General features: G+C 36.6%; 2 protein-coding genes across 2 annotated transcripts; one reads left to right on the forward strand and one right to left on the reverse strand.

Annotated features, from left to right (window-relative positions):
- Positions 1-667: 667 nt before the first annotated feature.
- On the forward strand, positions 668-9,596 carry LOC103419025 (ubiquitin carboxyl-terminal hydrolase 14-like). The gene is made up of 20 exons (XM_008357147.4): positions 668-929; positions 1,774-1,945; positions 2,618-2,730; positions 2,823-3,159; positions 3,399-3,493; positions 4,405-4,538; positions 4,619-4,675; positions 4,776-4,853; positions 5,572-5,626; positions 5,709-5,750; positions 6,073-6,153; positions 6,685-6,883; positions 6,996-7,053; positions 7,141-7,263; positions 7,590-7,678; positions 7,769-7,858; positions 8,299-8,463; positions 8,601-8,716; positions 8,834-8,966; positions 9,102-9,596. The coding sequence occupies exons 1-20, from the start codon at positions 822-824 to the stop codon at positions 9,278-9,280; spliced, it is 2,424 nt and encodes an 807-aa protein (XP_008355369.3). The 5' UTR covers positions 668-821; the 3' UTR covers positions 9,281-9,596.
- A 3,536-nt stretch (positions 9,597-13,132) lies between these two features.
- LOC103430911 (transcription factor MYB74-like) lies at positions 13,133-15,213 on the reverse strand. The gene is made up of 3 exons (XM_070819291.1): positions 14,971-15,213; positions 14,693-14,822; positions 13,133-14,098 (listed from the first exon to the last, which is right to left on the reverse strand). The coding sequence occupies exons 1-3, from the start codon at positions 15,101-15,103 to the stop codon at positions 13,330-13,332; spliced, it is 1,032 nt and encodes a 343-aa protein (XP_070675392.1). The 5' UTR covers positions 15,104-15,213; the 3' UTR covers positions 13,133-13,329.
- Between the last annotated feature and the right edge of the window lie 362 nt (positions 15,214-15,575).

Consider the following 15,575-nt stretch of genomic DNA (forward strand, 5'->3'; position numbering starts at 1 on the left):
CGAAAATCATATAAGTATCAGCCCTTTAAAGAGTAGGATTTCAAGGCCTCATGAGATCGAAAAACTCAGTTTTCCCCTATTTTACATGTGTAAAAAAGGAAAAAATGGGGCATTATGGGAGGATAAAATCCGGCTTCGACTCATAGGCCAATACCAATCATCCAAGGAGAAAGAGGTGTGCAAGACAAAAGCCCACAAGAAGTATACACAAGGGAACGTGCCTAGATAATTCCCCACTACGAAGGAGAAGTGGGAGAGGGAGGCGGGTCGTGGTAGTTGTTCCCAGGGCATGCAGTTACATGACGGATGACCATTAAGGAAGTGGGAAGGAGGACTGGTGGTGGGACTTGATCCTCAAGCATGCGGTCCTATAAATAGGGAGAGGACCCAAATAACCGGGTACGTGAGAAATACCGAAGGGAATCCAGAAAATAGAAACAAATCAACTGACTTGAGTGTCAGAGTATCTTTTGCAGGTACCCTGCCTGGGCAAGCTACGGAGGAAGATTATTTTGGGACATCTCGAAGAAGGATTCGGCGAACGTGAGGATTGCGGTCAACAAATCTGTAGAGGTATTTATTCTTGTATGAAATCTCACTCCAACATATATCATATTAGAAATTATATAATATTTAAATAAAATTCAATGACAAAATCATATAATTTATAAAATATAGTTTAAATAGATGAGAAATTTCAAAAGATATTCAGTGTTGTTTACAAGAAGCATACAGAAACTTTGCACTTAGGGCAAAGAACCATATTCTCTCCCTCTCTTGCCTATCCAATTTCAAAACCCTTTGTTTCTGCAGAGAGAGCGATGCTGGACCCCATGGACCTGCTCCGATCCAATCTCTCCCGGGTTCGGATCCCGGAACCCACCAACCGCATCTACAAGCAAGAATGCTGCATCTCTTTCGACACTCCGGTAAACAATTTCCCTCCAATTTTGCTCTCACTCACTTTATCTACTCCAAGCTCGATACTCTAGAATTTGGTTTCGTTTTTCTGTTGAATTTTCTCGAGCTTTCTCCCCGGCCAAACAGGGGATTAATATGTTTACTTGTCTTCTGTTTGGCTGCTGAGGAAGTATAGGAAACAACTAGAAGCTGCTACGACGAATTCAGGATTTGCTCACTATACTAATACTGCCCTTTGTGTTAATTTTTATCTTCTCTTGATTTCTCAATAGCTAGTGTTTTCGAATTTGAGTATTTCTTCCAAATGCTGCTTTGATTTTTGCTGCACTTCAATGATTTTTATGGCTTAACAATGTGTTTTGTTTCGTTTTTATTTTTCCTTGTATTTTGCTGGTGCAATTTCCACTTGCATAGTTTGGATGCCGGAAAAGTGTACAGAAGGAAAGTGACTCTGGTTATCAAATGATTGAACAACTGGGAGCAATTTACTTACGATACTTGGTTGACATACATGCAAAGTAACTATGAATTACGAGTTCAATATAGTTGGTGAAGTTTTCTGTATGTTCGTAAAAACAAATACCTAAATAACTGAGTATGAAACATATTCGTAGGGTTTCAATTACTTGGTTTCTTATACAATGAATAGTGTTTGGTTTTAGGTTGTTGTGATTGATTTTTTGTCCCTTGTTTTTTAAGAAGTTATAAGGGCTATAAGAGGCTTCAATTTCCCTTAACATTTAAATGTTGAAAAGTTCTTGGTTGTATCAGGAATTCACTTAAATAATTTCATACAATTTGTTTTATTTGTGGGTTTATTTTCTCTAATGGTTATTCCGTGATGGTTTTCAGAGATCAGAAGGTGGTTTGTTTGTGGACATGAACACATTTCTTGCTTTTGGGAAGGATTGCGTGGGCTGGAACTATGAAAAGACTGGAAATCCAGTTTATTTGCATATAAAGCAAACAAAAGTGTTGGTTCCTGAAGATAGGCCTTTGAAGAAACCCACACTCATGGCTATAGGTAATTTTAATCAAAATGATCTATGCCTTTGCGGTATTGGAAATTACTGAGTTTGGATGATGTATTTTTGCAATCTATGCTATTTAGAGGCACCGTTATGCATGTTGGATGACATATCCTGATTTGAGAGTATTTAGACTACAATGCATGCAGCATATGTATAGTCATCGAACAATAGAAGTTTTAACAGTTCTCACTGAAAACAAAATGAATGTGTATAATCTTCAAAGGAGAAAAAGGAACCTGATCTCTCTTTGTTAATATTGAAGCAAATAATGTCTGTTGGCGAGGAACACACTCAATTAAGTTAGTATTTGCAAATAAATCTTATTCAAATTTGAAGAACCGCTCGCTCTATCTCTCTATTTCTAATATGGTAGTGCTGAGTCCTATTTTCCAAACTATATAAGCGAAAATGTTTCTATTAAAACTTTTGAGGTAAATAGACAAGATGCAAATTTTATGGATCTTTCCATAGTACATACTACTACAATTTGTATGTGTATTATTTGATGTGGTTGGTACAGGCTCATCATGTTTTTAGTGTTAATATTGCTTAAGCTTCAGATGTTCTAGCGTAGCTTTGCAAGACCCAATGGTTATCGTACTGTGTACTAGTAGTAGATGTTCTGTTGTGGTGAAACAAATTTTAACCTGTGGTATGATTTGTAGGTGTCGATGGGGGATTTGATAACAATGAACCTGAATATGAAGAAACACACAATATAGTCCTACTGCCTGATTATGTAACTCTTCCATTTCCTTCTGTCGAATTACCAGAGAAGGTGCTCATTCTTTTCTATTTGTTCTAGATCATTATTGATGTGAAATAAATAAGAGAGCAAATAGGGAACAATTATGACTTTTTTTTCTGCAGGTAAGATTGGCTGTTGATGCCATTTTATTGGCTGAGGGTGCTGAGAGGAAAGAACAACTTGCAGCATGGACAGCTGAGAAGAAGCAAGTTAGTGCATATGCAACGAATTTGCAACAGATTGACAATGGTATTATTATTCCTTCATCTGGCTGGAAATGTTGCAAGTGTGATAAAAGAGAAAACCTTTGGTTAAATCTAACTGATGGAATGATCCTTTGTGGGAGAAAAAATTGGGATGGAACTGGTGGCAACAACCATGCCATTGAACACTATAAGGAAACGGGCTATCCTCTTGCTGTAAAGCTGGGGACAATTACAGCTGATCTGGAAGGAGCAGGTAATGCTGTCTTGTGTTGTTAAAATCTCTGCAATTACTTATCCTATTCGTCATGTGCTTGTGTTTGTAAGTACATAAAAGTTACGCAATTTTATCTGGTTCATGTTCATGAATGAAAAACATGCTGTTTAGCAGACAAATCCTGGCAAACTTGACCTAGTAGTTGATTATTTCAGATGAATGAGTTTGTCTTACATGTATTGATTGCTATTGATAACTAACATATTGTGGCAGCTCAGATGTTTTCTCATACCCAGAGGATGATAGTGTATTAGACCCACTTTTGGCGCAACATCTGGCATTTTTTGGCATTGATTTTTCATCATTACTGAAGGTTAGTTTCATCTTTTCTGAAATGTGCTTTGGACCTCCTAATTCTCTATTTTTTTGTTCCAAGCAGGGCTCCTCTATTCTTAACATATGCTAAAAAATGTTCTTAATATAGAGAGTTTAACTATTATTTTTCTATTAGTTGGATTAAATCTTTATGTGGCATTCTCATATACCAAATGTGACATGATGCAGTTATTGTCAAATTATTTACCAGTTGGTTTTCCTTGCAAAGATTGAAATGAAACATGTGGTATTGTATTTTTATACACATATTTGAATAAATTTATTTCCCGTTATGAATAAAAATTTCAATTTTTAGTGTGTTAGGGATATCTTTTAGACATAATTGAAGACAATTATAATGTTCTAGCGGGATAACAAAACTTGTGAAATGTTTGACTGGGTCAAATTTTTAATAATACATTGAGGTATGAAAGATCTAATGTTCATCTTTTAAGATGAAGAAATCTGTTGCATGCAAGTAATCTAATGGTTTAGATTTTAAATACAGTAATGATATCATAAGTTCTGTAACAACTACAGAAGATTTCTGGACTCTAGCTCTTTGAACAGGTCTTGAAGTTTTCTCTTTTGGTTGCATTTCCGTATTGCACAGAAGAGTCAGCACTCTACGAACAGGGGATTGATCACATATTCCTCTTACCTTTGGTTAAAGCACTCCCTTGCTGGACCATTTGGTTAAAGTGCGTGGTCAATCGTGAATGTTCCAATGAAAACCAGATATCTCTGACTTCTGATTTGCTTTTGAAGTTCAGTATTTTGTTTCCCTGAAATTCCTTAACATTCCAAATGTTTTCTTGGAAATTGTGCATTTGGATTGCTGTGCTTGTGGTAATATTATTCTGTCAGTGTTAAATTTGATAGAATAGCTGATACCATTCTTGTTTTCAGACAGAAATGACAACTGCTGAAAGAGAGCTTGACCAGAATACCAATTTTGACTGGAACCGGATTCAAGAAAGTGGACAGGAGGTTGAACTGATATTTGGACCTGGTTACACTGGACTTGTCAATCTTGGAAACAGGTATATTTGGTACTGTTTAGTATTCTGAAGACATTGTATCTATTGACAATGTCTTGATTTCTCATTTTGTTTTATTGCAGCTGTTATATGGCAGCGACTATGCAAGTTGTGTTTTCAACACACTCTTTCTATTCCGGGTAAGTTTACACTTTATGTTATTTAGTTTCAATGAAAACAAATCAATTTAGAAGAGAGATGTTTCATACCGGTTAATATTTTGTTATTACATTTGATCAGATACTTCAAGAATCAAAGTTTGAAAATGGCTTTTGAGAAAGCACCAGCTGACCCCACTGTAGACCTGAACATGCAGTTGTAAGTAGTTAGCGGATTCTTAGTGTTGATTCTATGTGCATTTCTATCATCTATTGTGTTTAACTATATGTTGCTATTCATGCTAAGAAAGCTAAGAGCAGCTCCAAAGGATATGTCAAAATTGCCACGTAGACATACAACAGTAAAAAATGGCAGCAAACTCTCTCCAACCGAGCCTTCAATTTCTTACGTGGTGCTGAGTCATTTGAAGGCAAAGTCTTTAGCTGTCAAATTCATTAAATGATTTTTTAATAGATTAATATAATATATAATAAATGTTGTTATGTTTTTGAAATATTTGATTGGTTGCCTTAATCATTGGACTCCACAAAAAGATAAAAAATTTATTAAATGACATTATTATTTAACATATCGGGTGGAGCAAAATATTGTACAAAATGTCAAATTGCCACATAAGCTATCGACTATCATTTTGATGTTTAAAATTTGACATCTCCTTTGGAGATGCTCTAAGCTGTGTTACTTGTTAATGTGAGTCTTGTGTTCGACATTAATTGCTTTGCAATTATTGGTGTAAACACATGTGTCTGCATGTGTAGGTCTGTTTTTTTTTTTTTTTTTTACTTCTGCAAGTAGTTCTTTTCCCTCTTCCTCGGCCTATCCTTCTAAGAAAATTAAGTTGAATCATAAAAAACTGGTTTGGGAAAGTTTTCTGCACAAAGTCATTTGTACTTAAGACTTCTGTGTTATCTGGCAGAACAAAGCTGGCGCATGGTTTGCTGTCTGGTAAATACTCCGTACCTGTAACCGAGGTATGTTTGTATTAACAAAATGGTTTGATTTGACAGTTTCTGTTTGCTTGATGGTGGCTGAGATTTCTTATATGTTGTCCAGGAAAAAGATCATACAAATGCCATTGCCCCTACAACAAAATTAGTAAGCTCTCTGGATAAGCATCTGCATTCTAAGTGCCTTACTTATCAATGCTTATTCATTGTTAGTGTTTTGGTATTCCTGTGTAAATTTGAACTCAAAATGCTAGTGATTTGTTTCCTGTTCACTTTTATATTGAATCTTGATGAGACTGTTGTATGCATATTTCTCGATACTTTCCCAATACTTCCCTCAATTTCTTATACTTTAAAAAATCAATAAAAAGAACATGCTTCCGCCATTTAATATGCCAGGTTCATTCAGTGATTTCCTTTTGACTTGTTCTGTCTCTCTTTTGTTTTAATCCACCTTCAAATACTATTAGAAACATGAAGGGATACCTCCTCGTATGTTTAAAGCGCTTATAGCTGCCAGCCATCCTGAATTTTCCTCCATGAGACAACAGGTACATTCACCATCTCTTATGATCTATGACAAAAGATTTGCAATTTTTGACAGAAATCGGTTTTTTTTATCCTTAAAGAAGATGTGTGGTGTTTTTTTTTAATATTTTTATTGTCTTATTTACTAAAAAATTGAAGTTTAAAACCTCAATTAATATCCACGTGTGAATTTATAATGTAAATGACAAAAGGATGAAGCAAGAAAATGGCAGAGAGAACGTTTCTATATTTCTGTAAATCTCATATCTGAGCAAGAGGTACAAGAATAATGATATTTTTCTTACACAAGATCCTATATCAGCCACTCAACCATTCATCCATTGCGATTAAAACACATGGCCTACACTTGGCATATGAGAAAAGCGACTAAGAATCTAGCTGTTAGAAACTAATCCACAACATTTAAATTTTAATCAACAGCTAACAAAGCAGTAAACAATTAAAAGCATATGCAACTGGGAGAATAATATTTGACCCTCTCACATATGACTTTTGCTGTTTAATGTAAATAATTGAAACCAAATTTTGTTTAGGATGCCTTGGAGTTCTTCCTTCATTTTCTTGACCAAGTTGAACGAGTTCATTCTGGAAGACCTGAGGTGGATCCTGCGAGGAGTTTTAAGTTTGGCATTGAAGATCGTATTATGTGTTCGTCTGGGAAAGTTGCTTACAATAGAAGGCTTGACTACATTCTCTCATTAAACATCCCACTTCATGCAGCCACTAATAAAGGTGAGTTTCTTCTTGGGCCACCGTTGATGGTCTTGAGTCACTAATCACTATTGATGCTGAAACATGATCCAGAAGCTGATACTGTTGTTTTCTTCTTACTTTGAAAATTCAGAAGAACTTGAAGCCTTTCAAAAATTGAAAGCAGAAAAGATTGCGGAAGGCAAGGAAGTGTGAGTTTATATGGTTTCAAATTCAATATCATGGTTTCATTTTTGATCTCCTTGCACACTTTGAACTAAGAATGTGAGTTCTTCCAGATCCAGTGATGAGATTGTACGTCCAAGGGTTCCTCTAGAAGCATGCCTTGCAAGCTTTTCATCTCCCGAAGAGATACAGGATTTTTACAGCACTGGTTTGAAGGCCAAGACAACGGCTGTGAAGTAAGCTTTCTGATTGCTGGTGTCAAAATATTTTTAGATTATGTTATTTTCGTCTGCTAAAGGCTGATTGATGGACAAGAATGCATGTGGAGGACTTCAAGTTATTTGGATAAACAAAATGATGGAGCTGTCCACTAATTTTGCTTAATTTGTTCCACTACAAGTTAAGATGTTTAGGAAGGAAAATTGGTTAATTCTGTTCCACTACAAGTTAAGATGTTCTTTTATCATGTATTTCCGAACTGGTAACTAAGCATGTCTTGAATAATCTTTATGCCTACTGTAAAATTATATTTCTTCCTTAAATCTATTTTAATACATTGCAGGAGTGCAGGTCTAACTTCGTTCCCTGATTATCTGGTGTTGCACATGCGAAAGTTTGTAATGGAAGTGGGCTGGGTGCCCAAAAAACTAGGTATTTTCTGCTGGGTTCCTAAATTGTTATGCATTAATACTGCTGGTTTTTTTATAGGCTTCTCATTGTTTTCTGTATCTGTCTCTGCAGATGTATATATAGATGTTCCTGATATCATAGATATCAGTCACATGCGCAGCAAGGGACTCCAACCTGGTGAAGAGTTGTTGCCGGAGGGCGGTATGTGTTACAATTTTATTTTCCCAACGTCTTATTGAATATTTTTTGGAGAAATTGTAAAAACTTCTCGATGGTGCCTGCATATGTTTGTGGATGTTCCCTTAAGTGCATTTTACATGGAATTTTCACCCAAATTGTAGTGCATTTCAGTGGATCTTTGTATTGTCACATCATAATTAAACCCAAGTACTCTCATATTTTGGAAGTGTATGAACTCGCAGCCAAACAAAAGTGTTAAAATCACGTTTTTAGCATGTAATTGCATTATGCTCCTTAGACATGTCCTTTACTAATTGAATTTAGAAAATGTGCAAGCACCGCGAGAGTCTCTTTTGCATTTTTTGGTCTTTTATGGTATTTGCATACATGTGCTTGGCTAATTTAAAATGATATTTTTGCTTCTCTCTGAATTATGCGTTGACTAGACTATTAAGTTTCAGGGGAAGAGGAGGAACCAAATGAGCCTGTTGCCGATGAGAGTATTGTTTTCCAGCTTGTTTCAATGGGTTTTAATCAGTTACACTGTCAGAAAGCTGCCATTAATACGTCAAATACTGGAGTGGAAGAGGCAATGAATTGGCTACTTTCACACATGGATGATGCAGGTAATGCAACATGGTTCTTGCCAGAATATGTCTTTCATCTCGGAAAGTAGTTATCTTTCTAGCAAGAGCTAGGTTTTGAGCTATGAATTGTTATGTTTAGGGAGCTAAATGATACTGATGCACTCTTCCATTTCCAGATATAGATGCTCCTATTTCTCAAGGGGGACAGTGTGCGGTTGATCAATCAAAAGTTGATATGTTGATTTCATTTGGTTTTCAAGAAGACACTGCTCGGAAGGCACTGAAAGCATCGGTAAATCTTTTTAGGAGCTCCTTTTTATTTCTAGAATAGGCAGCTGTTTGTGTATTTGTTTAACTACAGAAGATTTTGGTAACCTTTGCTTATCTTTAAATTATGTATATTTGACAGGGTGGTGACATCGAGAAAGCCACAGATTGGATATTCAACAATCCTGATGCTTCTGCTTCATCGGACATGGATGCGACAACATCTGACACTGCACCTACTGCGATTGATGCTGGACTGCCTGATGGAGCAGGGAGTAAGTATCTTAGACCTCTTATAGATGTATATGTGTGATGCATATGTGACACACGTGTTAAACAGTAATTACATGAAGACATCGATATGTTCAATTTTAGGGTTTTGAGAACTGTTGTCGCTTGGCTCTATGCAGGATATAGACTCATTGGAATTGTAAGCCACATCGGAACATCTACTCAATGTGGTCATTATGTTGCTCACATCTTAAAAGATGGCAGATGGGTTATTTTCAATGACGACAAAGTTGGAGCTTCCGTTAATCCTCCCAAGGACATGGGATACCTTTACTTCTTTGAGAGACTTAGTAGTTAAGTTGAGGGACACCACATTTGTCGACACTGGAAGATGACACCGGAGATGTTCAAAGGTGTAAAAGAGGTAGTGCAGGAATTTGCGGAAACTGCGTAATTTTGCCAATATGCTGGGTGATGGTGTTTGAATTTGCTACATAGATTCATGCCAATTGCTGAGGTTCCGCATTCGGATTTAGCTAAGTTTCTTCTTTTTTCTTTCCACTTCTTTTAAACATATTGAAGTTCTTGTACTTGCTCAAGAAATTTTTTATGAACGGTAACATGTACAAGGACCATCTTGAAGTCCATTCTTATTTTTATTGGGTCATTAAGTAGTTTTTTTTTGTTTGGGGTCATTAAGTAGTTTTTTTTTGTTTGGTACACAATTATACATACATACATACATACATATATATACATACATACATACATATATATATATATATACCTAATGAAATTTTATTAATAATAAATATATATAAAGAAGCGGTGGTATTTTTATAAGTTGAACTTCATAAATTTAAGCATTGCAGTTTCTCATTCTTGTTTGTATTTTTGATCTTGAGCTTGGCTTGACTTGCTTCTTATATAAGCTGAGCTTGAGCTCACTCAAAAATTTCAGGTCTGATACCAAGCTCAAGTTGTTTTGAGCTTTTCATGGTAAGTTGGTTTGATTGTGTAAAAAAATGGCTTTTTAGCCAAAATGGTCATTGAGATTTGCTTAACACAATTTTGGTTCCTGAGATTGGAAATCAATAGAAGTAGTTCATGAGATTATCCACCATCAATTATTTTGGTCATTCCATTAAAAAATTCCGTTAAGTGATCCTTGAGCTTTTTAACGGAATGACCAAAATGATGGATGGTGGACAATCTTATGGACCAAAGTTATGTGTTATGCAAATCTCAGAAATCATTTTGGCTAAAAATACCCTCAACTTAATGGAGTTTTTTAACGAAAGGACCAAAATAATGGATGGTGGACAATTTCAGGAACTACTTCTATTGATTTTCAATCTCAAGAACCAAAGTATGTGTTATGCAAATCTCAGAAACCATTTTGACTAAAAAGCTGTAAAAAAGTTTTACAACTTGGCAGTGCACGTCAATAATGGAATACACATTAAACTTGAACAATGCAACACAAAATTTTCAAACACACTGCTTTATGATAGTAAACATGAATTTTTATATTTTGTTTTGCTTGTGGAATCCAATGGGATGGGAGGTTAATTCATCATGCATGTTGCCTCTTTAGAAGCAATTGGGATGCATGTGTAACACTAACTGTCACACATATCCTAATGTCACTCAATATAAATTAAAACACGTGCTAGGACCAAGAGATGTCACACGTGCACGAAAATGCCAAGAGTACCTCACATTGGCGTATTAAATGTTTACTACAAGATCTTGAACTTCTTCGCGCATACATCCGCACCATTATATGATATTTTAACTTATCACTTGTGTTGGAATCCTGCACTTCTAAATATACTATGACATTTTATGCAGATTTAACGTGTTCCAAAATAAGGCTAATGGCACTTGCTAACATTACCATAGGATCAGTTGGTTAAATCATTCGCTCATGCATGCGATGTCATGTGCTCGAATCTCTTTCTGTAGTTTAGTTAAATTTAACGTAGATTATCCTATCATTTTAAAAAAAATGAAGAACTTTAAGAATAAGGAAATGTAGGTCTAACATGAAAATAAGTTGATCTTGGATTCTTTGTTTTAAACTCAAGTAAAACTCAAAACTTTAGCTTATTATTTAAAACCAATAAAGTCAGCTCTAAACTTTTTTTTATTCGTGCAATCACTTTCCTCCCGATATCGCAGCCAACATTCAAATCGCTGACATGCTCCATTCCCTTGATCTCTGCTTCCTCTTCGCCCATGTCATAAACCTCATGCAGCCCGACTTCAAACCAGCCGGCATGTATATTTCCCGAACTTTGGGTGGTACTGGGACAACCTCGGTCTCAATGTACATCCGTCACTAATTGATATGATACTTGTTCGTGGTGGGAATTTCCGTGGGGGATGCTTCCTGTCCGACGAGCACACAGCTCCCCGAGAGGTTGGCACCGGTTGATGCTTTCTGTCGGGCTTCTGCTTTACTGGCGGGCTTGCCGGGCAAAGCCTGTTGGGCAAGGCTTGTCGGGCAAGGCTGAAAGAGAAGGACATAGTTAACTTTGAAAGGTGCCTTTGTGAGGCCTTAGGTGTAGGCCTTGAGGCTCACAATCAAGATTAACTTTTAAGTGCTCAGGCGTGCCACTGCCATCTTCAGCATGGCAGATGTAGAACGGATGTTTGAGTTTAATTATATATATTTGAGAGATTATGTTAGTTATTGACAGGTGCCTTTGTGGGGCCTTAGGTGTAGGCCTTGAAGCTTCCCATCAATAACTAACTTAGTACTCGAATACATAAGGTTCATTTTCTTGGTTATATGGGTCTTATAACCATCATACTTCTGATTACCTGAGCTCAAAGAGCAGAATGAATCCAAATAGGTGCCTTTGTGGGGCCTTGAATAGGCCTTGAGGCTTCCCATCAGAACCCCTTCTATACTCAATGTTCTTGCCCGAGAAATAGGATGAATCCAAATAGGTGACTTTGTGAGGCCTTGAATATGCCTTGAGGCTTCCCATCAGAATTCATCTTGTCCCCGAACGTTATATGGTAATCATAATATAACAGCAATAAAACTAAGTGACATGTCGATTACTTGCGCCCCAAGTAACTTCGGACTTCTTGTTATCAAAGCTTGTAGTGGATGGGTTAAGTCTACATCAGGTTCTTTTTTATGCCTTGAGGCCAAGGACTTTTAGGGTGATCAAATCTTATATGCCTGAGGGCTTAGAACTTAGATCTGGCTTGAACTGTTAAGACATATTCAAATCGGATTCAAGTGTTGAGAGAATCTTTTAATAGCCATATTACTAGAAATAACTTGGATACAACTTGTAGTATACAACATATTGCTAGACTAATGAATGAAAAGACAAAAACGAAGAGGGTCGGGCAAGGTTTAACCTTGTCGGGCAAGGCTGATCGTCTTGCAACTTCCTATCTTTGTGTTTTATCAAGAGGTTTGAAAGCTTAGAAAAAGGACGGGGAGGTGAGTTTATAGAAGAAATAAATACTACAGCAAGAGTTGAACAGGGTAGCAGAGCTATTACAAAGGTTTATCCTGAAAGGGATGAAGGATTGGGCTGACTACAACTTCGTTTTGAAGGCAAATCTGGTTTTGAGCAGAGTTTGTGCTTGTATTTGTTTGTTTGAGTGTCTATCCCGAAAGGGATGAAGGATTGGGTTGACTACAGCTTCGTTTTGAAGGCAAATCTGGCTTTGAGCAGAGTTTGTGCTTGTATTTGTTTGTTTGAGTGTCCTTGATTCTGACTTCTCTTTCTCCTTTTATAGACACCTTGGCTTGCCCTCCTGTAGCTATAATCTTGCCCGAATGTAGTCTGAAGGATAGTGACTCATCAGCTATTTACTTGTACTGCCATTTAAAAGTACCTTTTGGGCTGATTAGCTGGCTGGTTTATACCACTTGGCCATTGGGTAGGAGAGCAAGTAGTCTGCATGGCCTGCACCTAGTCAGAAACGGGCTTCTCCTGTCTTCTGGACTTCGGCTGGGTTTTGACTGGCCTTGACTGGGCTTCTTCCTTTTAGGCTGCTCTTTGGGCCAACTTCCACCGAGCCCAAAGTTTAAGTTTTGATCCAAACAATACTAAAACTTTATAATGCAATGTGAGAAACTAAAATTCTGTGATGCATTTAAAAGTCACCTAGGAGGTAATTAGCCTAAAACAAAATAATAAAACCATCATAAATCAAGTCAAGATTAACCATCGTATCAAGTATCAAGTCATTTTTCAAAAATATATAAATGATGAGATTAACGTGAATTTCAGATTACTTCAAATCCCTAGCTAAAATCAGAGTGCAATATTAAAAAGTTCACACAAACTTTGATTCGCATGACTCATGAGCGAACAAAATTCCTGCTTGCTACACAGCCTCCTCATCTAATAATTATTAATAACGTTTCTCTCACAGAAGTTGGGTAACGTTTAAGTCATTGGGAATGTCATGATACATATTTAAGATATTGCTGCAAAAACTATCCCTCTCATCTTCTGTGCAACAATTGGCATAGGTAGTGGTGGCCGGACTTGAGGAAGGTGTTGATAGCAGCGAACCAAAGCTACACATATTTTGAAAGCTTTGATTATTAACGTTATCAGAAATGCACGCCGGCTGGTAATCTTGTCCTGGAATATTATGGCTAATGATTGACTCGTAGTTAGAGTCATACGAGCCCGCCTGGTTTGTTGTTATAGGAACAAAACTACTCTGATCGGCTCCATTTGTAGTACAAGGGTGGCCAAAATTAGTGATAAGGGGTTGGTTTAGAAATGGGGCAACATTTGGGAGCTGGTTTGATTGAAATTGGTTTTGATCATTGTTTTGTAAAAGGGCAAGTGGGTTTTGTTGAGCATGATTCTTTGAAGGAAATTCAGGATGCGATGATTGCGGTCTGCGTTGGCTTGTTAACAAAGTAGCGGCTAAGTTGAGGAGCTCTGGATCCATTATAGGTCCAATACTGAGCAGATTCGGAATATTAAGCTGCAAATTATCTGACGATGAGTTATAGAGGGTTGATGAGAGAAGGGAGGTGAGTTCAAGAAGATCGAGACGAGGAGTATGAGTGACAGGATCAATCCCCATTTTTAATAGCCTCTTTCTGATGTGTGTGTTCCAATAGTTCTTGATCTCATTATCTGTTCTTCCTGGCAAGCGAGAAGCAATGGTAGACCACCTAGATAGAAAGAGATCATCTTAATTAGCTTATAGTTAAGTACTGAAATAAAAAATTGGCATTGACTTGTACACTACTTTTGTCCACTCTTCAATCAAGACTTATCTAAATATGGCTTAGCTTAAATTGACAGTGTGATGACATAAAATGTCCTAAGCTCCCTTCTTGATATATAGAGACAAACCTAATCTTTATAAATTAAAATATTTATGGAGTAGACAAAAGTTTTTATTTATTTATTTTTATTTTTAAATTTATTATTATTAAGGGGCGGGGAGGATTTGAAGCTATTACAATAGTTTAGGAAAATGGGAAGTTTCGACTTAGGACTTATGAGTGGAAACCCAGAACCCTGTCCACTAGGATATGAGACCACATGCCGACAAAAGTTCAAAATTGTTTTGGATAAAAAATCAGTTAAAAGAAGAATTTTTTTTTTCAATGGACTGAAACAAAACATGAAATGGAAACCTAGAACTTTGTCCACTAGGATATGAGACCACACGCATGAGTAGAATGTTTTTGATAAAATGGAAAACAAAAACATGAACAACAAAATTTTAGTACGATATTTTCTAGTGTATATGTACGTACTTGTTTCCCAAAACACTGTGTAACTGTATTATGGTCTCTTCTTCTTCCATTGAGAATCTCCCTCTCTTAATATCAGGTCTTAAATAGTTTGCCCACCGAAGGCGACAACTCTTTCCACACCTTTTCAGTCCTATACACAAAACAACAAATGATCAGGAAACTTCACAAATTTAGTGAATTATTTGTACTTAATTCAACTATATATAATTAAACATGGAACAATCCAGCATGAAAGAAAATTTAAGACGTGATGATTACTAATTTGTAATTAAACTAACCTGCATTCTTGGGGAGGGTTCGCCATCTCCCATGCCCGTGTTTCTGAATGTAATGAACGAGTTTATGATCTTCCTCCGGACTCCATGGACCCTTTTTCAATCCATTCGTCTCACAACAAGGATTTTTCCCCATAATAATAGTTGGTCAAGAAAAAGGAAAAAGTTAATCTATGTTTGGAAGAGAGAGAGAGAGAGAGAGAGAGAGAGAGAGAGAGAAGAAGAAGCAAAAGAGCAGAAATGTTGCTGTAGGGGAAGTGTTAGGGTGTATATAAATATACAATAAGGGAACAAAGCAAGCAAAGCAAATTGGGAAGTCAATGGGGTTCGGTACCACCCTAGCTTGTTCACCATTCCAACGAGACGTGTCCTGTTAGTGTTGAATATATCACAGCTCATCAAAACAGTTGTAAATGGATTGGATGATGTATAGTTAATTGAAAGAGTTAGTTAGAGTTTGTTACTCAAAGTTTATTAGCTAGTTCTTTAGTCAGCTATATATAGCTATTGTAAACAAATAGTAAGATTAGTTCATTGAGTTCAATGCAAAACCTTCATTCATTCTTTCTCACATTTCTCTTCTCTCTGTAAAACTTCATTTCTTGGTT

This window comes from Malus domestica, chromosome 03 (assembly GCF_042453785.1).
Source record: "Malus domestica chromosome 03, GDT2T_hap1".
Classification (NCBI taxonomy): Eukaryota; Viridiplantae; Streptophyta; class Magnoliopsida; order Rosales; family Rosaceae; genus Malus; species Malus domestica.